This window comes from Guillardia theta (assembly GCF_000315625.1).
Source record: "Guillardia theta CCMP2712 unplaced genomic scaffold GUITHscaffold_1, whole genome shotgun sequence".
NCBI lineage: Eukaryota > Cryptophyceae > Pyrenomonadales > Geminigeraceae > Guillardia > Guillardia theta.
Genome location: NW_005434673.1, coordinates 125,012 through 151,743, shown reverse-complemented (window position 1 = coordinate 151,743; position 26,732 = coordinate 125,012). Strand labels below are relative to the sequence as shown.

General features: G+C 52.0%; 10 protein-coding genes across 10 annotated transcripts in view; 5 read left to right on the top strand and 5 right to left on the bottom strand.

Annotated features, from left to right (window-relative positions):
* Positions 1-3,946: 3,946 nt before the first annotated feature.
* GUITHDRAFT_160392 (hypothetical protein) lies at positions 3,947-4,439 on the top strand (the record flags this gene model as incomplete). The annotated part of the gene is made up of 2 exons (XM_005842088.1): positions 3,947-4,285; positions 4,338-4,439. Exons 1-2 carry the CDS (start codon positions 3,956-3,958, stop codon positions 4,437-4,439), a joined length of 432 nt encoding a protein of 143 aa, XP_005842145.1. The 5' UTR covers positions 3,947-3,955.
* A 460-nt stretch (positions 4,440-4,899) lies between these two features.
* Positions 4,900-8,043, bottom strand: GUITHDRAFT_98945 (hypothetical protein; the record flags this gene model as incomplete). The annotated part of the gene is made up of 20 exons (XM_005842087.1): positions 4,900-4,971; positions 5,025-5,099; positions 5,149-5,214; positions 5,263-5,295; positions 5,429-5,472; positions 5,524-5,551; positions 5,596-5,639; positions 5,749-5,859; positions 5,977-6,040; positions 6,185-6,217; positions 6,543-6,599; positions 6,771-6,835; positions 6,887-6,927; positions 6,980-7,017; positions 7,144-7,182; positions 7,256-7,318; positions 7,442-7,508; positions 7,583-7,645; positions 7,804-7,939; positions 7,992-8,043. The coding sequence occupies 20 exons, from the start codon at positions 8,041-8,043 to the stop codon at positions 4,900-4,902; spliced, it is 1,191 nt and encodes a 396-aa protein (XP_005842144.1).
* Positions 8,044-9,049: 1,006 nt separating this feature from the next.
* GUITHDRAFT_131426 (hypothetical protein) lies at positions 9,050-11,337 on the bottom strand (the record flags this gene model as incomplete). Its single annotated transcript, XM_005842086.1, has 12 exons — positions 9,050-9,164; positions 9,229-9,350; positions 9,509-9,566; positions 9,611-9,667; positions 9,807-9,895; positions 9,945-10,097; positions 10,151-10,205; positions 10,259-10,314; positions 10,382-10,434; positions 10,491-10,546; positions 10,601-10,749; positions 10,813-11,337. 12 exons carry the CDS (start codon positions 11,335-11,337, stop codon positions 9,050-9,052), a joined length of 1,488 nt encoding a protein of 495 aa, XP_005842143.1.
* A 41-nt stretch (positions 11,338-11,378) lies between these two features.
* GUITHDRAFT_98943 (hypothetical protein) lies at positions 11,379-13,458 on the top strand (the record flags this gene model as incomplete). The annotated part of the gene is made up of 9 exons (XM_005842085.1): positions 11,379-11,404; positions 11,626-11,701; positions 11,912-12,191; positions 12,277-12,460; positions 12,509-12,602; positions 12,654-12,708; positions 12,767-12,858; positions 13,202-13,360; positions 13,405-13,458. 9 exons carry the CDS (start codon positions 11,379-11,381, stop codon positions 13,456-13,458), a joined length of 1,020 nt encoding a protein of 339 aa, XP_005842142.1.
* Positions 13,459-14,064: 606 nt separating this feature from the next.
* GUITHDRAFT_60047 (hypothetical protein) lies at positions 14,065-14,517 on the bottom strand (the record flags this gene model as incomplete). The annotated part of the gene is made up of 1 exon (XM_005842084.1): positions 14,065-14,517. A coding segment is annotated over one exon (453 nt), but the record flags the coding sequence as incomplete, so codon positions are not given.
* Positions 14,518-14,946: 429 nt separating this feature from the next.
* On the bottom strand, positions 14,947-15,438 carry GUITHDRAFT_39340 (hypothetical protein; the record flags this gene model as incomplete). Its single annotated transcript, XM_005842083.1, has 2 exons — positions 14,947-15,326; positions 15,378-15,438. Coding segments are annotated over 2 exons (441 nt in total), but the record flags the coding sequence as incomplete, so codon positions are not given.
* Positions 15,439-17,115: 1,677 nt separating this feature from the next.
* On the top strand, positions 17,116-19,161 carry GUITHDRAFT_131423 (hypothetical protein; the record flags this gene model as incomplete). The annotated part of the gene is made up of 8 exons (XM_005842082.1): positions 17,116-17,650; positions 17,734-17,783; positions 17,843-17,883; positions 17,924-18,173; positions 18,222-18,722; positions 18,839-18,950; positions 19,006-19,050; positions 19,094-19,161. The coding sequence occupies 8 exons, from the start codon at positions 17,116-17,118 to the stop codon at positions 19,159-19,161; spliced, it is 1,602 nt and encodes a 533-aa protein (XP_005842139.1).
* Positions 19,162-19,221: 60 nt separating this feature from the next.
* Positions 19,222-21,068, bottom strand: GUITHDRAFT_149716 (hypothetical protein). The gene is made up of 11 exons (XM_005842081.1): positions 21,042-21,068; positions 20,456-20,503; positions 20,337-20,409; positions 20,229-20,290; positions 20,106-20,168; positions 20,006-20,062; positions 19,912-19,956; positions 19,831-19,863; positions 19,722-19,779; positions 19,432-19,498; positions 19,222-19,377 (listed from the first exon to the last, which is right to left on the bottom strand). The coding sequence occupies exons 1-11, from the start codon at positions 21,048-21,050 to the stop codon at positions 19,299-19,301; spliced, it is 594 nt and encodes a 197-aa protein (XP_005842138.1). The 5' UTR covers positions 21,051-21,068; the 3' UTR covers positions 19,222-19,298.
* A 1,860-nt stretch (positions 21,069-22,928) lies between these two features.
* On the top strand, positions 22,929-24,192 carry GUITHDRAFT_149715 (hypothetical protein). Its single transcript, XM_005842080.1, has one exon. It carries the CDS (start codon positions 22,953-22,955, stop codon positions 24,126-24,128), a length of 1,176 nt encoding a protein of 391 aa, XP_005842137.1. The 5' UTR covers positions 22,929-22,952; the 3' UTR covers positions 24,129-24,192.
* Positions 24,193-25,974: 1,782 nt separating this feature from the next.
* The window catches only part of GUITHDRAFT_98938 (hypothetical protein), a gene marked incomplete at both ends in the record, with an annotated part of 996 nt that continues 238 nt past the window's right edge, over positions 25,975-26,732 (top strand). Inside the window, one exon of the mRNA XM_005842079.1 lies at positions 25,975-26,724. Within this exon, the coding sequence (XP_005842136.1) occupies positions 25,975-26,724 (750 nt within the window). The remainder of the gene's footprint in view (positions 26,725-26,732) is intronic.

The window sequence follows — 26,732 nt, the reverse complement described above, 5'->3', positions numbered from 1 at the left end:
TGAGAGACCCATACCCGTGCGGAATTGACCAGGAGGAGGGGGGGGGGGAGGAGGAGGAGGAGGAAGGAGAAGAGGGAGAAGAAGCAGTGTTGGAAGGGAAGGATGAGGTTGACGATGAGTCGAAGGAAGTCGGGCGCGAGGAAGGTGAAGGAGAGGAGGGAGAGGGAGCCAGCGAGTAAGAGGAGCCAGCTTGAAACATGGGAGCTTGTTGGATTGAATTTCCAGGAAGCTGAGCTGAGTTTCTGCTCTGTCGCGCAGGCGCTGGGAATGAGGAGGAGGAGGAGGAGGCTGAGGGGGAGGAGGAGAGGAGGAGGAGGCCACATCCATTGCTGAGTTCGCCACAGAACGAGCAGGTCGGGCGGCTCCAGCTCCATCGACTCCTTGCGCAACTTGTTGCGGTCTCACAAGCTCCTGTGCAGTCCCTCCAAGTGTTTGGCGAGCAGCTGCTGTCATCGTGCCAGCACTTGACTGCGACGACTTCATCCCCGCCGGGTCGCCGGATGACAGCGAAGGCCCTGCGTCCTCTTGCCCCGACCTCTCGTTCCTCTGATCTTGCACGCCTCCAGCTGGCTTCTGACTCGGTGCCTGCTGCAGCTGAGAATCGGTATCATCAAGGGTAGGAAGAGCAGAGCCTGACGACTGCTGCGAAGGTCTCGACTGAGCTGGGCGGGAGCTGGTGACCTGCTGGCTGGACGTCGGGACACCGTCGTGAAACTCCAAACGACCAGGGAGCAGGGAAGGACTTGCACTACTTGCCTTGGATCCAGAGAGTGAGGTTCCTTGGGCGGGAAGGCTGGACTCGGAGGGAGTCGAAGACTGCGACGTGATAGGATTCGTCGGAGAGTCAGCTTGAAGACTTTGAGCTTCGCTCGTTCCAGTTCCTGTGAGGACTGAATCCGAATTCTTTCCCCCGCTGAGCGATGACTCCGTTGCTGCTGTTTCCATGGGTCCGTTGCCTTTCAGCGAAGTCCCGTCCCGACTGTCCACAGCAGCAGCCTGACTGCCAAGATTCAGCGTGCGGGGGTACAGCACTGCTCCTCCGAGTGTCTTCGGAAGGGTCAAGGATCCTCCTGGCGAGCCCGAGGCACCACTGTTGGCTGATGAGGACGACGTGTCGGGAAGGGAAGCTGTAGTAGCATCCGACAGCCCGTCTTCGCTGATTGGAGACTGCGGAAGGAAGTTCTGGCCCCTGACCTGCTCAAGACATACGTCAGCTCATCAAGCTCGAGGCTGAGGTCGATGCCAACCTGCAAGAGCGATCTCTTGCCGACTTGTCTCCTCCATCGTTCCGTGCTCGTCAGATCCTTGATCAGGTTGAATCCCCACGTGCCCCGCCCCTGCTCTCCCTTGTCCCCCGGCCTCATCGCTTCATCCACTCGCAGGCTGGCAGAGATTCGCCGTTGCTGCAACACGGAGGCCTGTTGTCACGCGAGGAGTTGAAATCAGTTAAGAGACAAGGCAATAGACATATCATAACAGCGGGAACTGTGGACGAAGCTCAGCAAGTGGAGCAAGGAATGTTCAGACACAAATGCAGCGAGTTGAAAATCGGAAGACAGAAGAAGCAAGAGTCGTCACTTACCATCTCATCATGTACTGCCCCCAAGTTGACCATCAGATGAAAGAGAACAAGGCATTTCAAAGAAGCTGCCCATGGGATCAAACTGGAAGTAGTTGAATAGCTGAAGTTACCTTTGATGCACGGTGAAGCGGACATTCTGAACGCGAGGGTTGTCCAAGTACTCACGAGCACAACTGTCTTTCCCCCACTTTCCTATCTTTGTGCATAGCCTTGTGGTGTCCTGACAGCAAAGAAACGGAAGAATAAGAAACGAGACGCAAAGGGGGCGACAAATAAGAGGGAATGGATTATCTAGCCAATATCAACTTGCAACCACCCTGTCTCTTTATCTACCAGTATCCCTCCACATTCAATCCATCTCCTGCTCTCATCATTCCCTTCCTTGCGCATCCATTCCCTTCCTTGCGGATGCGAAAGAGAGGGAGCAGGTTCTTGCTCTCTACGTCTCTCTTCGCGAGCTAATCGCCTTTGATTGCACTTTTCATGTCCGTCTCAAATATCCTCTTCACCTCATTCTCTTTCCATAATTTAATCACCCTAACCTCATCCCCGCTCTTCATCCTTCTATCCTCTCCTTCATCCTGTCCTCCTCTCCTCTCCTCTCCTCTCCTCCTTTCCTCCTCTCGTCTCATTATCGCTTACCATTCTCTCATCCACCCCTCTTTCCTTGACTTCCTTCCCTCTCACTGCTATCCTCTCCTATCTTGCCATGCTCTCCTCCTCTCCTCCCTTCCTTCCTCTCCTCTCCCCTCGCTTTTTGCCAACATTTTCGCCACTTTTAGGAGGGCGCACGCTGACTCACACTTAACTAAAAATTACGAGAGGGGATGAGGGTAAAATCGGAGGTCCATCGGGGCCTGAAACTCAAAAGGAAGTGAAGTGACTCAGTGACCGAGACTTTCGAGGCTCATAACATTATTCTTCTAGTGTCCAAAGTAGGGTCATATCGGAGTCCTATATATGGGTTTAGGTCCGTCGAATGATGCTATGACCCGGTCTTATCGACTTGAGAACACCCATTGTAAAAATTTATCTCGCTCAATCTGAGTACAAATCTAAAAGTTCAGTGACCAAATCATGTACGAGAGATATCTAAAATTGTTTTAAAGTGTATTGATGTTCTAGGTTTTTCTGTACGAGGACTAAAATGTGTATTTTAGAAACAGGTGTCTTCCAACCGGATGTATGAGGGTGGGGTTGGTCAGTGTCATTGGAAAAGGGGGTGGGGGTACACAAATGAGGGGATAGAAAGGAAAAATGAATATTTTCGAGGGGTGGTACCTTTTTGAGCCTGGAAGGTGCATTAGAGTCTTAAGATCATATGAGAATGATGATACGTAGGGTGGATATAAGAATGTTCTGAAGGAATGACCACATGTCCTAAAAAGGGGTGGGTAGGGGTGATAAAGACGTGAGGGGGTACGGTACAAGTTTCTTAGTGTGGTGGGGTAGTACGGGTGTATGGGCGGCGAAATTCCTTTGGAATGGCGCAGGGGAGGGAGCGTGGGATGGAAGGGGACTGAGGAAAGGGATGAGGAGGAGGAGGACTCGATCTGACCATGAAGACTCTTGAACCTTTTGACATCGGATGAGTGCTACTTCAATCTTCCCGTGAGATTCAGAGAGTTGTGGTGGGCAATTTGTGTCATAGGGATAGCGGGACAATGCACGGCAGTTGATGCATGAGTGAAAAAATGAGGCGAGACTTGACCAGAGATAAGAAGGCCTGGAGATTTAATGTGTTGAGAATCAGAAACAGTTTGATGGTCAGTGGTAGAAAACAGAAGACAGAACGAAACGTACAGAATTGAGGCATCTTCACAACAGATGGAAGTTGATGCGAGCACATTGCTTTGTTTAGATGGAGACGAGATGTTGCAGGATTATGTCTTGAGGGAAATTTTACTGGCGGACGGATCATGGGAAGATTCATGATTTGTTTACAAGGTAGCTAGCTCTCGAAGGGACGTGGAATTTTCGAAAGAACGTGGGATTAGGAGGTCCATCGTGAAGAAGAGTAGAATGATGTATTTTTATCGTACAGAATATGAATCACCATATTGAAACAGCAGGATTGATCTGATGTACCACAGTGATATTACACAAGATTATTTGGTTCTTTGAAGGATACTTGGAGGTTGTGCAGGATTTAGAGGAAATGTTGCAACTCTTTGAAGTGGTTGTGAAGCTGTGATAATGGATCAGTGGGAATTAACCGAGTTGAATTATGTTGGAAGAATTCAAAAGATGAGGAGGAATAGCAGTAATCATAGAACCTTGATGTTTGAAGAATTCATTTACCTGAAAAGTGGCGATATAATGGAGAAGGCCCTGATTGGATAATGCTCTGACTACTCTTTCCTCAGCTACATCATGTCCAAATTGCCAGATTGCAAATGGGCCCAGAGAAACGATAAGATTTTGTTCACTATCAACATTCCAAACCTTGATCCAAATAAGACAACCATCAATGTTACCGAGACTTCGTTCACATTCAAGAGTGAAGATCATGAGTTGAGTTTGGATTTCTTCGGTACAGTTGATCCAAAGCAGAGCTCATGGAAGGTTGGAGCTCGTGACGTTGCTTTCGTCTTCATGAGGAAGGAAGTTGGGGATTATTGGGACACCTTGCACAAGGGGAAAAAGATCCATACGCTCAAAGTCGACTGGGACAAGTGGAAAGACGAAGATGAGGCTCGCGATGTAATGTATTGTAATCTTGCGCTTCCATTTGACCGTCTGCGGGTGGTGACAGGGCGATCTGGATATGAGCGGATTTGATAAGTTTGACTTCGGAGGAGCAGGAGCAGGAGGGTTTGACTCTGACGACGAGGATGAGGATGATGGACGTAAGTGACTGCCCTTGCAATCTGGGGATGGTGATTTGTTTGCCAGCCATCGAGGGACTGGATGGAAAGAAGGAAGAGGAGGAAGAGGATGGAGAGAAGGCTGCTTCGAATACTGAGGTAATCTCGTTTGCATACAAGCTTGGTTGTGGGTTTAACAAGTTGTTTGCAGTGATCAAATTTTCCAGACATGTAGAACAGTGGAAGATCCGTTAGTCAGTCACAAGTCTATAGCTCAGCTTGTTCAGGCTATCCCGTCTACTCTTTGTAAATGGTTGAGAACTTTGAACGACGTTGAAGTGTAGCGATCAGCTCCGTTGCTTGCACTAGGCATCGGGCGTAGGTTCTCATGTGTTTTTTAACACATGAGAACCCTCGTGGGTCCTCCCTGCTTTTTCATTGGCAAGTCCTCCACATTCCTTCCCGACCTGAGGAGGAGCGAAGGACACATAGCGCAGAACCTCGTCAGTTTCACTTCATGTAGGCAATGGATTTGACTAGCTCGATATGTCCTTGCTGCAGCTCAACGTCCTCCCTGACCGACTATGAACAAGTCAGGGGGAAAGCGGGACAAGATGTCAGAGGTTAACCCTCACCTTGCAGATGATAGGAAGGTCTGTAAGAGGATCCAACATGTTCGACAGGTAGAGGAGCATGTGAAAGTCGCGCATCTGCAGACGGAGTTAGCATGAGCACGACGGAGTAGCGTTGCGTTCTTACTCTGATGCAGAAGGGCACCTCCTCGTGGGACAGCAGGATGTGTTTCACTTCCATCCTGTTCTGATCCTGCCAGCTCGTCACAGGTGCATGTTGCATTGAGACATGTCAAGGTACTTGTCCCGGTCGGTTCTTGACAGGGAAGAAAGCCTGGAAGCGAAACGTGAGCTCGAGATCAGTGACGGAGACTGGGAGGGGGGAGGGGAGAGGGGGAGAGTGATAGCAACGACAGGAGGAAGATGGAAGGAAGATGAAAGGGGATAGAAAATGAGTAGTGACTCACTTCACGGTTTCCCCAAATCTCAGAATTGTGCGTCTTGATTGGAACTGTTGGCAGGATCATGTTCAGAAAGGAGCAAGAAATGCAAGACAAGTCACCGGTGTTGATAAAGAAGTCGTTGTCGACCTGATAGAAGATGAGTAGAAGTCTATCATCGTCGTCGGCATCACCTTCTGTGTGTCTTTCCGCTCTACAAGCACATCTTGGACAGTTCCTGGGGCATTTCATATCAAGGAAGAACGACAACACAGAAAGCATCAACACAGTGACATGTTTGAACATGTTGACGTCTCACGCATAACAAGTAGCTCCACAAATCATACTTGTGTATCCTCTGTTGGGGTTGTTGGGAGGGACCAAGATGTCCCTGCGGTACATGTCTAGACAGAGATCGCTGATCTGATATGCTTCGAAGACGATAGAGTCCGTTGTCTCTGCACGCGCTTCACTCCTCCTCCTCCACCACCACCACCCCCACCATCATCCCCCCCCCCTCCTCCTCCTCCTCCTCCTCCTCCTCCTCCTCCTCCTCCTCCTCCTCCTCCTCGCACCATTTCGAGTGATCACCGCCGACACCATGGAGCTCGCAAAGTCGTATCCATGTTTCTTCTCCATCTATATCAATGTGAGGCAGACTTCATAACCTTCCTCCTCCTTCCCCTGAAGTTTATCCGCTATCGCCTAACGCCCAATCCACCCCCACCTCCGCTCTCCACCTCCTTTCCTCCTTCTCGCCCTTGTTTTCCCTGTCAACGTCACCTTGTGTTGTAGCGAGCATGCCAGCATGACGTCCTGGAGTATCACAAGCGTGTCAAACAGAAGGAGAAGTAGATTCAAGGAAGGACGCAAAGACATCGGAGGAGTGTAATGGTCAGAGCACCAGAAAGGATAGGAGGAGGCAGGAGCAGCAAGGCAATTGGGGAGGTGAGGGGAGAGAGGGGAAGTTAGGAGGGAAGGAAGGTCGAAGTACCTGACTACTAAAAATTGACTTGCGAGGTTTGACAGAGAAAACCATCCCAACCTGGTATCATCATCGTCAAATTCTCTTCTTCGCTTGCCAAGATTCCTCCTCCTTCTCCCCTCCTCCCCTCTCCTCTTCATAGTGTCATCTTCTCACCATCCGCATCCCCAGCAATGACGCAAGACGCTCAACTTTTTCTTCATCGGGATCCACCTGAACAAATTTCTCTCAGCTTGAACTAAAATGAAAGCACGATCCAAATCAGATCTCTATCATCATCATCATCACCACCACCACCACCACCACCACCACCACCACCACCACCACCACCATCGTCATCATCGTCATCGTCATCGTCATCGTCATCGTCATCATCGCCGTCACCTCCGTCAGGTTGTAAGCTTCCTCGTCTCCTCGCTGTGGAGGCTCATAGATGACATCGCAGAACACTTGAAGGAAACCAATTAGATTCTCAGCAACCATTTGAGCGAGTGCCTCACCGTTCCTGTTCTTGTCGACATGCCCAAACATGTATCCAACCCTTCATCGCACAAAACTCATATTCTCTCTGCAATTCCATATTTGTAGCCTACCTGTGACTCTTGAAAGACAGATCTCCAACCACATAACTCTGGAATGCATTGCAGAATCACAGCATCATTTGCATTTGACGTATTTTCTCCCCACCACTCCCTTCCCCTCCTCCACCAGATCCTGCCCAGGTACCCTTCCCCGCACTCTTCATTTCCTCTCTCACCTGAAACTGGCTCGCAGCACTGAACTCCACAGAAAGCGACTGTAGACAACAATGGTCATGGTTGTCGCACCCTCTCAAAGTGAGAACGAGACGGAAATACAAACAAACTCACCTGCACTCGCAGAAGCTTTTGTGCTCGGATCAGATATTTTGCTTCTTCTTCAAGACTGACAATCTGAGACAAACAAGCACTTACTGCATGCTGTCCCTCCCTCCCTCCCTCCCTCCCTCCCTCCCTCCCTCCTTGACCTCCCCTTCTCGCGCTTTCTCCCCTATCCATCGCTCTGCCTCTCGCTACCTCATTCGTTCGATATTTTGATCCATACTTCTGCACCAGCTGCTTGATACGATTCGCGCTCTCGGACCTAGCAAACTTGCATCAGAGGTCGAACCTCGTCGACACAACTTCAAGACACGTCAGAAGCAGAGCTCTACTGACCTCGATCTCAGAGGAGCAAACGTGTCTTCGACGTCTTCCGGACTTGCCGATGGGTCGTGAGTCCTGCACATCAACATGAGCAAGTGAGACCAACATAACTGGCTACAGGGGGCTGGCAGCAAGAAGGGCCACAAGCAGAGGATACGGGAGGGAGGTGGCGAGGAGGGAGGATGGAGGGGGTCAGGAAAGAGAGGAGGGCGAGAAAAAGTGAGGGAGGACACCTGTTGAAAGTCTTTCCTCCGCCAACCCACATCACTCCTCCTCTCAGCCGAAGAACTTTGTCGCATGCTTGCTTATTCCAAACATTCCCATCATTACACAGGAAGATGTTTGCTGACCCTGACCCTAGAGAGAGGGCTGAGAGTTCAACGGGAGTTAGCATCTGACAAGGACTTGACGGAAGGCTGACCCAGTAAGCAGACAGAAATTCCATCGAGAAGCAGAACTCGACGAGTGGTCATGGTGTGCTGCGTCAAGATGCAGAGTCACATACCCAACCAAGTGCTTGTGAGAGCAAGTGCAACATGTTGAAAGCAAATAATTCTATTGTGCACCTCCCATCGTGACCTATCGTCTCGAAGATCTGCATAGTTCGCGACATATTCTGCAGCTTTCATTACCAACTTCATATCATATATCACATCATATCACATCATATCACATCACATCACATCACATCATCCTTTCTTTGAGTAAAGAGTCTCTTTCTTTCCCATCTTGGCCGCATAGCGATCTCCAACAAGTTTTTGGAAACAGGGTGGGGTACTTTTTCGGGGGTGGAGCCAGAGAAAGATGGGTGGGTCACATAATGTGTGAAATGTACCGGTCTTTTACCAACATATCAATAGGAAAAAGTTGTCGGATTGGTATCCTCTGATCAAATTTGGGGGGTACTTGTATTTATCAGGGGGTGGGGGTTATTGAGAGTGATTTCATGTTTATGATGGGTAGGTGATGGACACAGGGGTCCATTCCTCATGTCCAACGGGGGTGAGTACAAGGAGGGGTTATGACGGTGGGGTACTGTATTAGTGTTCAAGGGGGTAGAGATGGTAGATGAGGTGCATTGGCAATGGAGCTCTTCCTCCTCTCGTCAGTCGACAACTCCCTTGCACGCTGCTGGTCAGCCATCCCGCGTCGTCGAGCTCGCAAGAGAACTTTCCTTGTTCCCCCCACTCGCAGCATCGAGCGAGGAGGGAGGAGGAGGAGGGAGGAGGAGGAGGAAGGGGGAGGGGGGAGGAGGAGGAGGGAGGAGGAGGAGGGAGGAGGGAGGAGGTTGAGTGAAAGACGAGAGCGAAGCAGTGAGAAGCGGAGAGTAGAGAGAAGGAATATTTTGCAAGGGATCACGTAAAGAGAGCAGAGGCTCTGCACGACCGGGACTGCCATCCCACGCCTGGTATGGGTTGTAATGGAGTGCCCTGGATGTAATTCTGAGATAGAGAGGGCGAGGGGTAGAGAGAACTTCATTCACAACTTATTTCTCAGAGGGAAGAGCTTGGGAAGGCCCATCTCATACTGCCGATGCAAGATGTCAAGGAGAAGCTCACTCTCGCCCATCAGACGTGTCTTGAAAACTCTCCTCCTACCAACGTTGATATCAGAGCACGGGTGACTGATCATGGTGAGTTGGCTCGAGAAGTGATCACCTGCTCCCGCTCTCCATCAGTGCCTTCTCGCAGATCTCGTCGATGTCTCCTCCTTCTCCTGCGTGTGTGCCTGGCAGCAAGAACGCCATGGAAAGCACGATGTCGCCGTCCCCACCGCCGACCTGCATGCGGAGCTCACACAGAGACGAGACAGGAGCAGGGTGAAGAGTTTGAAGTTGTAAGGGAGAGGAAGAAACAGAAGATGGCGAGACGGAGACGAGGGAGGAAAAGGAGCAGAGAGCAAGGGGGTGACGGGACGAGGGAGAAGAGGAGCTTACACCTGAGGGATACAATCGATCAAGAGAGGATCGCAAAATGCATACTCGGGTCCCGGTCTCCTGCAATGGCGTGAGAATCGGAAGATTTGTAGAGCTCCGGTCACCTTTCCATGCTCGCAGCGTGAACTTGGGACACACAATCGTCAGTGATCATGCTAGTTCTGGTAAGTTTGGTGAGGAGGGAGCAGCAGGGAGAGAGAGTGTGGCACCGAAGACGATCAGCCAGAGAATCTCTGACAGCGACGACTTCTGGCGAGGGGGATCCGTGATCGACAACGATCACGTGAGGCTGTGAAGCACGTCAGACTTGGGCGTATGATGTAGGGATTTTCCTTATCCAGCGAGTTCTCCTCGATTGTTCGACGCACTTCAGTTTCCATGAGGGAGACCTTTTTGCCTCGTCAGTAAAAACCGACGTGGGTTGAGCTCAAGACTTACCAATCTGTTGTCTTGACATAGAGGGGGCGCAACGAACCACTTGATTTCGCTGATCTCTTGGGGAACGATCAGTCGGGACAAAAGATTCTGCCAGTGCCATGCAATACCGTCGTTGACCCCTTGGAGGATATCGGGTATTCGCTTCGTGACGGCCTTTTGACGCGTCAGGGGGGGCAAACGTACACCGCTGCTATCTTGGACTCTACCTTGCTCGGCCCAAGAAACAACGGCAACACAAGAATAGTCTTGATGTCTCGGTCTCTGAATACCTTGTCATACTTGAACTAAAACCATAAATGGTCAAGCACACTTACCGAACTTCCTCCCGCAAGAACGTCGAAAAAACTCTGGCAGGAGTCCCATCAAGTTCCTATGTGCCGCATAATCATGAAAGACACAAAGGCAAGGAAGTCGAGGAGTGAATATCATCTTCATACCTCAGCTGGTGTTTTATCTGCATGTGCAAGAGACACCGCAGTGACATCAACACCTGTACATGTAGTTAGAAATGTTATCAGAAATGAAGAAATACATCTGTCTACCAACCTGTTCTCTTTGACAATCTCTCTGCGATCGAGCGCAACAGCTTCGTGGAGGAAGCCCTGTTTCAGTTGTAGTCTTCTCAGTCTCCACGTGACTTTCACTGCAAACGTCACCTCGAGGAACCGTTGTCCACCAAGATGCAAAGGTCTGGCTTTGGGGAACTTTCAATCGTTGGCTCCTCCGTCTTGGCTTGCTCGCCATCTGTGGGAAATGCCAGTGATGAGTCCAGGGCATCCTCAACCCTCTTCGCCATTTGCTTGACCTTGAGAAAGGGCGTCAAGGCATCAGTGGAACCGGTCCGGTCATTTCAAGAATATCATCACACCTCTTCTTCTTGCTTCTGCTGCTTCAGCTTTCTCCTTCGATTTGCTTCGACTCTCTCCTCCTCCACTTGAATATACGACAGCAGATTCCCAACGATATTCTCCCTCTCGCGGGCAACACTCGACCCAGCTGCTTGAAAGGATGCCCTGGCCTTCTCTGCAAGGGACCTTGCTTTGAGGAACTCGCGATTGCCGAGAGCCTTTGATGCCTGGTTAATCAGATCGTCGCCCTCTTGCTTCGCTAATCTCAATCTCTGACTCAACTCCATGCCGGGAGGCCCGGCCTGTGGCGCAGCTTGAGATGCTGACGGCTGTGCTGGTTTGGCGTCACTGGAAGAGCACATGACGTTGAGAGCATCGTCTATTCTCTTTCTGATGGCTTTGATGAGCTCGTCCCTGTCTGTCACTCCGGCCTTGAGATACTCGAACCTTGCTTCTTCAAGCAGATTATGAGCATCAATGTACCTTGACGTTGTTAGCGCCTTGGCTGCTTCTGCCAAGTTCGCGTCGCCACGAGCTGCCGACATGGCGGGGAGAATCAACGATCCTCTCCTTGTTCGGCAGATGCATGGTCTCAAGACATGTTGATGCCGCGTGAGGAATCGAGCAGCTGGCATGAATGTTGTTGAACCAGACCTGCCAGCTGCACAAGGAGCAGGGAGCAGGGATCGACCCGATGGCAATGCAAAGGCCAAATTACAAAAAGAAGGAGAGTAGGGATGAGATGTGGGAGAGGAGGACAAGGACAAGGAGGAGGAGGAGGAGGAGGAGGAGGAAAGGGAGGACATCGCTGCTTCTGATCCCAGCATGAGCAGGAGCAGCTGCAGGAGCGCCATGCGATGCTTTCTTTTTGTGCGTCCCGTGGGCCTCATCCCCCCTGGAATTTGCAAGGTCCATCACGTGATATAACATGTGACTTATCACATGACCTCATTCTCTCATCACGTGGGGTGTCACGTGGGGTGTCTATTCCTGATGACCATGCAGGAGCAAGTCGCTGGGGTTTCAGCGTCCTCCCCATCATCATCCCCCTCTTCCTCCCCCTCTTCCTCCTCCTCCCCTTCCTCCTCCTCTTGCTCATCTCAAGCCTCTCTTATTCAGACTTCAGACGACTCGTCAAGGCCAGCGCAGAGAGCATGTCGTTCCTTTCTGCGAGGCGACAGCTCCGCCCTCCGAGTCTGCGGGGCTGTGCTTGTCGCGCTCCTCTTTGGAGTTGCGCTTGTGGCGTTCAACGATGCCGACATGATCACTGGCTCAGATGTTGTCTTGTCAACGCAGGATGTGCAGATGTTAGACAAGGAAGACAGCCAGTTCCAAGACAGAATCTCACGACAGATGCGGCAGCTCATGAAACGCGCGAAGAAGGAGGAGGCGAATGCAGGTGGGTCCTCACAAATGCACTCATTACAACATACACATGTCACTTGAGGACTGTTGTCATGTCTCGTTGGTGATTAGTCTTTCAGATGAGGAGAGCCATGAAGGGTTGTCCCTTGACACGAAAGCGAAAAGAACTTGCAAGATAGCGGAAGTTCTTCAGAATACTGACGATGGGCTGGAGAATCGCGCGAGAACGCAGAAAGAAGCCGCGACGTCACTGGAGGGGAGAGCAGCTGAGCTTCTCGGGGCCGCCAACATCGAGCAGAAAACGTGACGAGGATAGAAGGGGGAAAGAGGAGGTTGACGAGCTTCGGGCAGGTTTGAAGCTCTTCACAAGAAAGGATCTTCTCTCAAGGAAGCAGGTCAAAATCTCATGACCTCCGGCACAAAGTTGCTCTCCAAGGGGAAGGCGGTACTCATCCTCCTCCGCTGACGCCTCTGCTGACCTGCTGCTGTTTGTCAGCTCAATGCCACTACGCACGGCAAGGAGAAGGAGAAGGAGAAGACAGAGGGAGATAGTGAGCGCTACTTTGACCTTGTGCTTGTGATGTGAGAGGGTCTGACGCGAGGCTACAGAGAAGGAGGACAAGGCCAAGAAGATCCTCGCTCAGGCCCACGTCATCCTCTCGAAGGCCACACTGCATAAGAACAAGGCGGATGAGCTACGGGTGAAATCAGCCCTCCCTCCCACTCCCTCCCTCCCACTCCCTCCCTCCCTCCCTCCCTCCCACTCCCTCCCTCCCACTCCCTCCCCCCTTTCCCTCCTCCCACTCCCACTCCCACTCCCACTCTCAATCCCACTCCCACTCTCACTCCCACTCCCACTCTCACTCTCCCTTCTCGTTCTCCCTCTCTCCCTCCATCTCCCTTGTCACTCTCCCTCTCCCTCTCCCTCTCTTTCTCCTTCTCCTTGCCTCTCTCCCTCCCCCTCCTTCTTGCGTCCCTGTGTCTTGGTCGCCCTCGCTCCCTCCCCATACAACCCTCTGCCCCAGCTCACTCTATCTCTGCAAGGCCGAGGCGGATCGAACGTCGAAGGCGGCTCAGGCTGTCATGCAGCTGGGGGAGAAATTTGAGAGGAGAGCAGTTTCCCACCGGCTCAAGACCATGACGTATCGCTCCAAGTGCACCATGATGAGGGCCAAGGCAGAAGCTGCCCTGCGCAAGGCCGAGGTCTTGAGCAACTGCCGCTGGTTTCCCGCTGACACTCCTGGCAGGATGAGGCGAAGAATGCGGAGGTGCTACACAACATCTTCAAACCGAAGAAGTGATCGCAGGAGGGGTGAAGGAAGTTTTTGCGTGGAGGGCGAAGCGAAGAGGGAGGACGGAGGAATTCTCAGCAGGGGTAGTAGTAGTAGACTGAGCTAGTTAAACTCATTTTAATTAGATGAATATCAGAGGAGGAGAGCGAGAGGCCGCGTGAGACGAGGCTGCCCTTGCTGTCATCGCATCTTCGTCTTGAGCTTGCTCTGCTTCCTCTTCCCGCTCGAAGACAGCCTGGGGCCCCTCCGCTTCCGTGGCTGGACCAGGGCAGGAGGCATGTAGAAGGGGTCCTTGTGCAGCTGCAGCTCCCCCGGTAGGAAGGCGACCAAGTCCTGGAGGGCCACTACGTGACGGGGCATGAGGAAATGGTTTCTCCTCTCCCTCTTCGCCTTCCAGTGCGCAAAGATGGGCGACCGGAGCTTGTCAATCCTTCTGTTGTGAAGCTCCGAGAGGGTCAGGTTGGCATCGTCGGCGGTCAACATGGAGAGGGGGAGCAAGTCCTTCACTTGGAGGAACTTGAGGCTGTCGACGTACCGTCCCTTCCAGATGTACTTGGGCCTGTGGCGGCAGCAGAAGGAGTGGAAGGTCGTGTCAGCATCGTCCTCGTCCGGGAGGATCGCGAGGTGACAGCCGGCGAGCTGAGCGCAGGTGACGTGGAAGGCAGCGAAGCAGCCGCCCTTCTTGCACTGGATGCATGCTCCCCGTCCCTCCTGCTTGCAGATCTGGCAGACGAGCTTCAGCCTGTCCTTGCTCACATCCTGAACCCCAGTAATCTCGTCGAGCTTCTCCGGCTGGTCGAACCTGATCTCGTCGATCCACAACGCGCACTGCAAGTGAAGCCACTCGCCCGTCACCGCTCTCTTGAGGAATCCTCCTTCCACCGGGCACAAGTAACAGCGGGCAGACTGGGTCTCCGACGGAGCCAGCAAAGAGCATCTGGAGCAGGAGAAAGCTGATTTCTTCTTCACCGCCTCACCGCAGCAGAACTGATGGACCGTCAGCTTGCAGCCCGAGCACTCCAGCAGAGGGTTCTCAGCGTCGTCGAGGTCGTTGAGGCAGACGCAGCAGACCCCAGGAAAGACCATCGAGAACTTGTCATTGACAACCTCCGCCTGGATCCTCGCGTGATTGGCTCCCAGGCCGTTTGCCTTCCTGTTTGCCACCGGGCTGCAGCTGAGCTTGTGCTGGTAAGGCACCTCGAAGTCGTCCTCCTCCCGCAAGTTGCAAACCGGGCTGACGCTAAAGAGAAGGTCCTCCGGATGCTCCGAGCCGCTGGACTTGAAAGGGGTTCCCTTGCCCGGCTTCTTCCAGAGCCTCGTCAGGGACTTGGGCGGGTCCACCTCGGAGCCGCAGAGCGCCTGGAGGAGTTCGGGAGCAAACGGCTTCAGCTCGGGGCAGTAGGAGAAGTTGGGGAGGACGTCAGACGGGGGATGCTTTGGGCAGAAAACACTGCGGATGACTTCGTCCTTGCCGGGTTTCTCCCCCCACCACATGTAGAGCTGAGCGTACTGAGCACAGGTCACGTGGAAGGCAACCGCACACCGACGGTTCGAGCACTGGATGCACGCTCCCCTCCTCTCCTTGCAGATGCTGCACCTTAGCTTCCACCTTGCCTTGTTGATGTCCCGCATGCCCATCACAGGCTCCAGCAGAAAGCCATCCTCCAACGACGTTTCAGGCACCCAGAGAGCACAGGACAGGTGAGCGAAGCGGCCGTCGTCAGTCATCTTCAAGGCTCCGCCAGGCATGCTGCACAAGTCACATGCAGCGCCCGGCGCCCCCTTCTGTTCTCGGCACTTGCAGCAGAACCAGCACTCGTCTTCATCGGGCACTTTCATGATCCCGTAGCAAACCTGATGTACAGCTATTCCACAACCTAGGTACAAACAATTCAGTCCTCGCGTTCCAGCTGTTAGATTTGACTCACCATCACAAAAGACAAGAATGTTTCCCTCTTCGGCCCCATCGTTCAGACATACCGCACACCTGGCGTCGGATTCATCTTGAAAGGGATCGTCGCTTTCCTGAACCACCTGTCACAAGTTTGCAATGCATTTAATCTTCGGGCTCACCTTAGTGGAGATAAGCTCTAGGTTCGAATCAGCATCTGAGCGAGGACTTTGCAGGCATTTCAGATTCCGACGCCTTCCACCGCTGTGTTTCTTTTTACACTTAGAGATTAGAGAGCCTTCTTTCATAGGCTTGTCCAGCTTCCTCGGTTGGCTCATCGGATCAAGGTTCTCTGCCTCTTGATCGTTTGCCAAGAGAAAGTCCGGAGCATAGCCATCTGAGGGAGACAAAGGCTCGGGAACTCGCACGTTGGACATCATGAAGCGGAAAGAAGAGATTTCAAGCGCGTGCATTGCGGCTTCCATGTCATCTTCGGTCAAACTTCCCTTGTGCTGGCTGACAAACTCTTCATCATCCGAGTCGAGGTCGTAATCTACAAGCTCGTCCTGCTCCTCCATCGTCTTGGGAGAGAACTTGATGTAGCTCTTGCCACGCCGAAACAGTGACTGACTTGCATCCAAGTGTTGGTCAACCCTCTCTGTTACCTTCACCGATGGTATCATCACTGTCTCATTCTGCTGAGGTTTTGCCATCAGGAGAAACCTTTCATCGTCGCTGTTATCGTCCTCAAACACTATTTCTTGACAGATGTCGATCTTAATCTTCTCATTTTCACTCGCGCACTTGGAGCGAATTTCTTCAGGCGAGTTCATGCTTGCCATGGTATCCATCAAAATGCAAAAAGAACTGTTGTGCCCAAGAGAATGTTACAGACGAGGTCCTCTCAGCACGCATTCAAATTTCACCTGGTTGAGAGAACGGTCATGTAACCTCAAATCTCACTGACGGTCTTTCGGTGAAGACAACCATGAGTTCAGACGGAATGATATCGAGCTACTCATGACTTCCCACTTCTCTCTTCCTGCCCAACTACGTTTGGATTACTATCCTCGCTGTCTCTGATCTCCCATTCCCTCGCCCTTTCCCCACTGGTCCCTGCCCTCTCCTCCTCACTCTCCTCCCTCCTCCCTCCTCCCTCCTCCCTCCTCCCTCCTGTCTTCCAATCTCTCAAGCAAAGTCTGTCCCCTCCTCTTCTTCCTCTAACCTCCCCTCCTCCTCTGCCTCACCTCTCCCGCCATGTTCATTCAAATATAACCCCCACCCCCACCCCCCATCCACAGAAAGACAAGTACCTCACCCACACCTTTGCAATACCACCCACCCTTTAATCACTAAAACAACCAAGCAGCCACCAAAGGTGGTACCCTACCTACCCCTTCTTACCTTTCAATGCTACAGGAAGACCCTGTCGCAGACCCTGTCGGAGCTGCTGTCGGAGAGAGCATGGCAGGAGCCAACAAGCGCGGACAAGGACGAGGACGGGGTCAAGGAGGAAGACGACGATGACGAGTGCGGTAAGGAGGACGAGGATAAGGAGGACGAGGATGATGATGATAACACGGACGAGTGTGGATCTACCTGATGAGGATCCATTGATAATTGTGATGGAACTTTGACCTGTCCTTTCTGGAAGGCGTGAGGAGGTTTGAGTTGGGTGATCCCTTCATGACGAGCGCAGAGATGAATGTCCACACGCTCGTGCTGGCTGGCTGAAAGGCTCGGATCCCGTGTCGAGGGGTAGCAAAGGGACATAAATGGTACATCCCGACGCTTCCCCTTCCGGGGATTTCGAGGAATCTGAAGGATCGGAGCGATACGGAGTTAGAAGAGGAAATTTTAGCGAGTTGGACAAGGCGAGGTATCGCTGGTTGATTCGTATCGTGTTTGCTGTCTCCATCCTTGTGCTTTGGAACGAGTTCTCATCCTCAAAGGGGGTCAAGCGCATTCAGGCGGATTACCCGACAGCCTTGATGACGTCGTTTCAGAGCTTGAACTGCTCGTGGTCATCAGGACCATCCGAGTCATCGAGGACGAGCGTTGACGACATGCTGTTCTTCATTGACAGCGTCTTCTTCCAGCGGTTTGGTTTGCTCTACACTTTGAAGGGAGAGACCCTTCGGGCTTCGTACCAGCACCGTCCCAGTTGGACTTACACGTACACGATCTACGTTGTGTACACGCCCCACCTGTCAATCCGAGGGCTAGAGAAACAGCTCGGCGAACTTGTCCGACAAACACCTTATGAGATCTTCATGACTTCAGACTCGCGATCTATTCCTGGACTCTATCGTAAATTCCTGCTATTTCTCCTTCTGTTCCCCCTTCCCCTCCCCCTCCCCCTTCTCCAGCCTCTGACTGTCGTGGATCTCAAGGTTTCAAGATGCGGCAGCGAGACATGCCCGAGTACTCGATCATCATGGATGTGAGGGATTGACCTTGGGGCCAAACTCCACTCCTCTGAATTTCCATGCTGCTCCACAGTTTCTTCCAGCTGATCGCTACCACCACCCGTTGATCTCAAGGTCAGTGGAGGGGTGCTGCTTCCGTCTGACGCTTGTCAAGATCTGTCGCGATCAAACCCGCCGGCTCAAGGCTCGTTTATTCGTCTGCCAGCTCTGCCAACGAGTACGCGAGGAGGTGGATCGGCTACAAGGCGTTCGCCACCGTCTGCCGGCATGTCAAAGTCCCACCCCTATGCGTTGGAGTGATCGGTCTGCTGCTGTTCAGATGCTACGTCACGTCAACAGAGACCAACTGCTTTGAGCGAGCTCCGCTGATCGGTTATCTCACCCTCCACTTTGGGAGCACGCAGGTCAGCAACGCATGGCATGTGCTCGGTGCTGCTGAATCCTCGCTGCAGGGCGAAGATCCTCCCCTGCACGCTGATCCCATCATTGAGAATCTTCAACCACTACAGGCAGATATGAATGTTTCTTTCCTCCAGTCTGTGAAACCTTGGAATGTGCAGGACTCCCTCCGATGCTTGATCCCTTACGTTTGCACACCCTCGAGATACCATGGAGAAATCTCCGTCGTGATCACCTCAGTCTCCCTGGGTCTGCTGATATTGCTTGTTTGCTGTCATGGTGAACTTCCTGCAGCCCTCCTACTCTCCATCATTCTGTTGGTGCGAAATCGCCAGCGGACTTTCATGCGGCACTCCAGGAAGTGTTCGTCGGTGACCAGGGTCGACACAACGTTTCTAGTCCTCCTCGCTCTCGTCGGGGCTGGATCCTACTACATGTACCAACGGCTGAGCATGTACAGGATGCCCTGGGTGGCATGGGAGACGATGATATCTCTCGCTTCCTTACACTTCACCTACTTCTTCAACTCCAACAAGTTCCCCGCTCTTGTCTGGGTCAGCTCTGCTAGAAACTTGCGGCGATGACGTTGATGCTTGCTCGGCCAGATCACGGCTTTCTTCCTCTTGGCCTGCTGCTGGACTTACTTCAAGACTCTCTTCTTCCCCAACAGGTCTTGAAGTCTTGCAAGGCGCTCGTACTCCCTCACGCAGCACGAAGGTGCATCGATGGCCTAGACCTGATGCTCGGCCTCTCTACGTTCTCCTCCTTCGTGCTGAAGAAATGTACGACATCACATGCAGCTTCTCCTGCTAGACGACTGAACACGCTCCCGTGCAGATCACGGTGCCAAAGTTGCAGCCAAGGTGTTAGTGATGTGCTGTGGTAAGCAATCTGTCGACTTCGCCTCGCTAATAAGGCCCTGCAGGTTCAGGATGCATTCTGATGCTTGTTATGATCGTCTCCTCGATATTCTTCGGGCTGAGCACGTGCTGATGTCCAAGTCAAACTCAGCGCTGCAATCTTTTACCCTTGTACCTCTCAGAGTCACCTCAGTAGGGGTTTCGACAGATTGTAATGAAAAATTAAAGCACTTGAATATTACACGAGAGATTCACGAGAGAGAGAAATCTTCACATCCCGATGGGTCCGATGTTAAACTCTTCCAGCTTCTTCTGCACGTCCCCCCCCGCATCATGATCCCATTCGTTGCTGCACAGGGAGGTCATGCTCAGAGACGTTGCCTCCGCTTCCTCCTCCTCTCACCTCGTCGCCTCTATCTTCTCGCTCATCTTGTCGAGAGTCTCCTTGAGCATGTCGCCGAACTCGATGGCTGCGAACATCGTGACATTCCATCAGAGCCACGGAGGAACCGAGAAAGACGGAAGACCAGTACACATACAAACACAAATACATACAAAAACACACACACAAAACACACGCAAACACACATAAACAATCAAACACACGAAGAAAAATAGCACCAAAATCACATAAACCAATGACAAGAGCATGCACGGAGGAACGATGATAAAGATAGACAGAGCAGTTCTCACCCATATCTTCCATCTTCTGTTTGAGATCTGCTATCTGTGCATCTTTCAGCGCCAGCTCCTGAGGCCAAACGGCGTCAGTGTCCTGGGACGACAATGGAGGACAACAGACTTGGTCCTTCTGTTTTCGCAGATCTTCGTTGGCCTGAAAGCACAGGAGTCATTACTGGCCGTGCTGACAGGCCAAGTCAACCTGACGGGCGAGTTCCAGCTGATCTTTCAGCTCTTGGATGCTATTCTGTCACTGACGTGTGAGGTATACAAACAAAGTCGACCACCGACGAGACCTCTAAGGTGTTGATCCGCCGCAAGAGCTCCTCCTGCATGCTCTTGTATTGTCTTGTCTGCCCTCAAGGTCAAAGAGGCATACAACACACCCTCAGTGACCATATCAGCGGTGATGGCGAACGTGTTGTTCTTCTCATTTTCGAAATCCTGCAGGAGCTCTTTCTGCAGCATAAAGATTCAACCAGGAGCATGGCATTGAGATCGGGGTCTGCTCTCTCTTACCTGTTTTTGACGCATTTCATTGTGCGCTTGCAGAGCTCGATTCATCACATCTGTACGTTGAACTGCAGCAGCAAGTCACCACACTAACGACTTCCCAGGGAGATGGACCAAGTTCTCTTTCCAGCGCTTCGATACGAAGTTTGGCCTTCTGCTCCCGTTCTTCCGCTGTAAGCTCAGCTCCCTTCGGACACAGTATGTCAGCCAGATCTGTCAGGAGACTCCCTAACCTCCTCCGACGCTCCGCCTTTGGCTTTCGGTTTTCCCTTGCCACCCTTCTGAAGAAATTGTAAGTGCAATTCGAAAGAATTGGATCTTTGCGGACCAGCAAACCCCTCCCTCCCTCTCTACCTCCCTCCCTCACTCACTCACTCACTCCCTCACTCCGTACTCTTCTGTATGTGACTTGAATGCAAGCAAACCTCGTTCTAGTATGCCCCTGCCCTCCAATCTTTCACAGGAAACAAGTTGTTCACCATCGACTACAACTCTCCCTCCCTCCCTCCCTCCCTCCCTCCCTCCCTCCCTCCTCTCTCTCTCTCTCATCCCAGAGGCTTCCACATTTCAATAATTCATAAAGATTTTTCACATATCATTCTGATATACTTTCAATCTCAATTCGACTACAATACATTGATCCCACCCAGCTGCTCTCCTGGTTTAGATGTACCATGACATGATCCATCCTTACAAACAACATCTCAACTTGACTCTCTCTGCTCTACACCTCTACAATCTTGCTCTACATCCCCTTCCTCCATCTCTATCCGCCACCCAACAACCTCCTTCTCTTCCCAACCAGCATCAGAAGCGCACCTTCGGCATTTTGTCAACTGAAAACTCAAGTCGGATCCTCCCGGATACTCCCGGATACTCCCGGATACTAGGGGATCGGGCCCCGAACTTGGAAGTTCAGTCACTGGCCGCGGCGCATGGGCGGCCCGGCCCCCCGGGGGGGGGGGGGATGGGCCGGCGAGCCTCGGAGTACAGCGGCCCGGGCTGGCGCCACGCCGTCCGAGTCTCGGGCTGCCAGGCTGAGGCACGGTCACGGTCTGCGGCCGCGCAGCCGCCAGATGAGTCCGGCACGCCGCGTGACTGCACTGCACTGCACTGCGGCGCCGCGTTCCGGGACGGCGTCTCCCGAGTCCCGGGCCGGACTCGGGACTCAGTGCCGGTCTCGGACGGTGACCCGGTCGACGGTCGGCCCCGGCACAGTCCGAACCTGCCAGGCTGAGTGTGGGCCCCCGCTGAGTCACTGCCGGGGCCCGGGTACGTAACTTGTAACTTGCCAAGTTGGCCGCTGTATGACACCGACAAGCACTCACACGGTTGAACACCGATAAGCACTCAGCTAGTGCAAAGTGACCGTCCGCCGGTGATCGGTGAAACTCGCCGACTCAGTGAGTCCGATTACTGCCATGATTGAATGGCAACCAACCGTTGAACTTGACTTAAACAACTCATTGCCCGGGCCCGGACAAACTTTAGAGCCGGGTCGCGACGGTCAGGGCCACGGTACGGGTACGCCGGCGACTCCCGGTAATTCACTGCCGGCCGGGCAGTGCCGCCCCGGACCGTGATCCGACGACTCGGGTGATGCCAGGCCGGGCCGCCGCGGCTCCGGGCCGGCCCGGTCCAACTGTAGTACGGTACACTGACATGTTCAGTTGCCAGTTCGGACTTCAACCAGGGACTTGTGACTTCCTTTACAGCGCTACCACATTATTAGGCTACCACCCATAGGCTACCACATTATTAGGCCCACCCATAGGCTACCACATTATTAGGCCCACCCATAGGCTACCACATTATTAGGCTACCACCCATAGGCTACCACATTATTAGGCCCACCCATAGGCTACCACATTATTAGGCCCACCCATAGGCTACCACATTATTAGGCTACCACCCATAGGTACCACCCTGGTCATTGGTACCATATTCAGATACTGTACTCGTTTCGGAGTACGGCAGGCGCCTTTCAGTTTTGAATTTTCAATCCTTGAGTCCTCTCCGAGAGCTTTTTATCGAAAGGCCATTCTCAAATTTGAATTTTGCAGTGTAATTATTCATAGTATTGTAATATAAGAGTTTCGCAATGGTTAACTTCAAGGCTCGTGTTTGAAGTTCCGCCGGGTTCACCCGGGACTATTCAGCCCCCACCCCCAACTTACCCACTCCTCCTGCTCTTGCTCCTGCTCTCGCTCTCGCTCCTGGTGCTCCTGGTGTTCCTATTCCTGCTCGTCGGCTTTGTTTCATGCTTCCATTTCCTTCTTCATTTCCCTTCTTCCCTTCCCAACCTCCCTCCTCCCTCTTCCCTCCTACTCTTGTTCCACCACATACACATTCTAATACCTGTACTCTTGCTAAACCACTACTAAAAGCAGTTGCCGCTGTTCGTCAGCCTCCCTCCCTCCCCCCTCCTCCCTCATGAGTCCATCCACCATCCCTGGATTGCCAGCCATATTTTGCTGCTGCTGCTGCTGCTGCTGCTGCTGCTGCTGCTGCTGCTGCTGCTGCTGCTGCTTCTTCTCGCCTTCGGCTAATAGGAACATAGTGAAGAAGAAATGTTTAATGTCACTACATCTTGTTCTCCCTCTAGATTTCTTCTGTGATTTTCGATGATGGTTCTTGTCTCGTCCTATTTCCCCCTAACCTTCATCTTGATCGTCTGATGCCGCAACGGCTGATTTCTTAGTTTGCAGGTACGCTAGTCACTTTGACGTAATGATACGACCCAAGAAAGTTGGTCGAGGTAAACCAACAGAGGAGATAGAGCAGTCACTAGGACACGCGACCTTCGAGGACATAGACACGTTGCTTGAGCTGCTAGGAGTGGTTTCCGCCTTAGTCTTCTCCATTGCTATTGGACTCTTCTTTACCATTGAGGAACTGGAGTTTGACAACGCAAACCTGAAGTATTCCATATTCTTCGATCCCAACTTCAGAAAGTTTGTACGCAGCACTCTTATCGCAGAGAAAACCTCGGTGCAAATACCAACTGACCTGTCTAACAAGTTCGATTTACTGGCTATCTTGAACAGAAGTGAAAAATGCGATTCCTTGATTCTGAGTGATTCTTGTCGAGAAATCATGAGCGCAGCCCGGTTCGCGTCGAAGGTGTTTCCGCTACAATACATGTATGCATTTTACGGGGATGACAACTTCGTCTCAAAGAATCTTTCTATGTTCGGATTTCCAAGCACATGCATGTTGGGGGTCGCTCTGGCTGGTGCTATGTTCTTGCTCTGTTCACTTTCATTATCACCCACGCGTACCAACGACGAGGCGCTAAAGCGTTGGCTAGTTTACGGACTTCCGCTCATTGGCATCTGCTACCTCTGCCTTGCTATCGGGGTTATCTTCGGCCTGTCTGCGCTGGTCTCGATGGTTTACATTCGATACCCCACCGCCTTCGACTCATTCTTCATGCTCAGAAGTCTGCTGTACATTGCAGTTCCTGTCAACACCATTGTCTTCTGGGGAGCGATCATACTTCTCGTCTACATATTTCTCCGCTATCGTCGAAGCCAGGATGATGAAGAGACTGTGGAGAAGAGCGACATCAAAGCCGAGGATCCTTCAGATCTGATGGGGCTCCTTCAAATCGCCATCAAGTCCGATGCGGAAGCTTGTGACAAGTATGCTGCAACCATGAAACAGGAGAAGATCTCAGTTGAGCATCTGAAAGACCTTTCTCCCCAGGACATTCGCAACATCTTCAACATTCCATATGGTCATGCCTGTGATATCTTTAGAGCCGTCAACAACCAGACTGAAGAAGAGGCCGCGATGAAGGCTGCTATGTCACGGGGAAATTCCGTCAGTGTCCGCCTTGAGCGGGTGGATGGGCACCTTGTTCTGGTCGAGGATAAATCTAGAATTCTTAATGCAAAAGAATAGTTACGTTGACAAGAATGAGCTTGATTAGAGTTAATCCTTCATACATAAATCTGTGGAAGAGTCTAAATCCTTCCCTAGCTGCCTATCTGGATCATCAGATCCAGCAACTCATGCTCATGGCAGACGGACGCTAAGAAAGGTTATCTCCATAAGCCTCACACTCCCAGCGATTTCCTCGTACTGCTGTCAAGGCTTTTCCGAGGCGAGATAGGTTCAAAGAATCAAGGAATTTACTACGAAGTCCAGTTTGTCGGGCAATACATTGTTGTTCGAAACAGGTAGGTTTACACCAGATAAAGTTCTCTCAGATTGAAGGAGTCCATCTCTAACGAAGTCAAAGGACTCGTCAATTCATTAAATCATATTTGGAAAGATTGTGACAATCGATGTTGTCGAGTTGTCCGTCGGGACGGTCTTGCATGTGATCACAACCTATTTTGATCACAACCTTTAGTTATGGAGCATATGAACAAGATCTTCAAATATGTTCTACGTCGCGATGGCAAGGAGCAGGATTTGATCACCCATATCGAGTGATCGCTTTCTCATCTGATGAAAGTTGTGGGACAAAGCGGACAGAACAAGGCAGCGGCATCGTTGAGGTTTGGTGTGTGTTGAAGGTGGTTTCAGCAGTCAAAGTTCTTTTGTTCTTTTGACATTTTTTTGCTATCCGTCGGACTACTGGATAAACGGATGACCCTCATCACCCCCCACATAATATTTCTACCTAGATACAGTAATTGGTGGGTGGGTGGGTAGTGGAGATAGCGTCCGGTGATGAATGGCGCGAAGGAGAATGAGAAAAGTCAGAAGAGGTGGTGAAAGAGTTAGATTGAGGGCATGGACTCGATGGAGTAGCAGGTAGGTTCTATCGCAATGTGACTCAACAAGGTGCAAAGAAAAGTTGAAGCGGAGTACGCTGGGAGGAGGGAGAACGAAGTAAATAGAAGCAAAGTTGGAATGAGCAGGAAGGGATGAGTGGGAAAAGGGTATGGGAAGGAAAGGTGGGGAAGATGCAATATGAGAGAAGTATATATTTTAGTGGGGCCGCGATATCAGCGCCCAGACAAATTAGGAAAATCTGATAGCGGAGGGGATGGGAGTCAATATAAATGATTAAGAGGGGAGAGGACAAAAACTTTAGAGAATAAATCTCGTATTATGAGGACGAATGATCAGGTGATCGGATCGATTAGAAAGCAAATTCAAATCAAGCAGGATACTTGAGGAGCAAAGAAATGAAGAATGACACAATGCTCAGATCTCAAAGTGCAACCTGAATCAAGTACAAAGTGGGTGTAGAAGGAATTCAACAAATGACAACAAGGAAGGGTCGGAAAAGACGACCATTGCAATTATTCATCATTGGTTTGACGCTCTCTCTCTATTTTTTTGTGGTCGTTGGGCAAGATATTTTCATTGATGGACAGTCTAACTTTCCATCTGTTGGGGCCTTTCAATCACAGTAATTTCAAGCAACATATCTGATCCTGCAGCATTGAGGTTAGGCAATACAGCATGTTCTTCGTCCATATGGCTGTCGCAGTCCTCAATCCTTTGCAGTATAGCAAGCGGAATACAAAGCAACCTTGAGATCACCTTAACAGTCAGCAACGCTGAAATAACGAGGGTCCTCTCAGTCTCCTACGACCAGCCAACCATCACAACAACAATCAATTCAAACAATCCTGCAACTCCAGCCATACAAATAATTTACGTGGGAAACAATTATGGAACTTATGATAACACATTAGGAACAAGGCGAGGAGGAACCGAAAATCAAGTGACAACTTGGCAAAGCGACACGTCCCTATCATGCCAGCAGGCAGCAGGAGAGGGGAGGAGCATGCGGGTAGGGGTGACGGCAGGAGGGGGCGGGAGCGGAGGCACGGGGACGGAGGCGATCTCGGCAGACGGGGCGGGGGCGAGCGGGGTAAGGGAGGGCGGGAACAGGGCCGGGACGGGGTCGACGGGAGTGACGGTGTACGGGGCAGGGCTGGGGAGGTACGAGGGGTCAGGTCAAGGGCGGGGCGGGGGCACGGGGAGCGAGAGCACGGCGTGGACGTCGGAGACGGGTGTGGTGTGTGTCGGGTCGTGGCGTGTGAGTGGTTTGGGAAGCGGTCAGATCGTGCTGACTGTCACTAGTCTGGTCGGGACGGGCTCGGACCTGGTGTCGTATGATCGTGCGGATGTTTCAGGCGCTGTCGTGTCCAATCAGCCCTCAGCTTATGTTACGGTTAGGTTGCTAGGCAAGGGATACGGGTTGTCAAGCCAGAGCTTGTCGGCGTCGGTCATGACGGCTTGTCAAGCTACAGCATGGCAGTCGGAGTCGAGCCTGACGTGTCATGCGAGCGGTCTTGGCCCGGCAAGATCATCCGGGGCTACGTTGACCGTAGGCGGGGTAGCAGGAGGAAGCGTCTCCGAGGCGATCACCTGGGACGGAGGAAGCTTGCGGAGGGCGAGCGTCAACGCAGGCAGCACTGGCTCGGGGCTTGTGACTGTGACGGGACTAGGGCTTGGGACAGTGTCCCTGACAGGGAGGGGACAGTCCGGGTCAACAGCCGCAGAGAGCACATCATGGATGTCGGAGAGTGCGGTAGCTTG

Bases quoted from the DNA above. Each gene is read 5' to 3' on its own strand.
- GUITHDRAFT_149716 (XM_005842081.1), bottom strand. The intron at 20,410-20,455 runs GTTAGGGAGTCT...CTGTGTCCGAAG, and splicing joins AAGGCGGAGCGTCGGAGGAG to GGAGCTGAGCTTACAGCGGA. The intron at 19,499-19,721 runs GTGAGAACTGCT...CGATGTTCGCAG, and splicing joins ACAGAAGATGGAAGATATGG to CCATCGAGTTCGGCGACATG.
- GUITHDRAFT_149715 (XM_005842080.1), top strand. From the start codon at position 22,953: ATGATACGACCCAAGAAAGTTGGTCGAGGTAAACCAACAGAGGAGATA.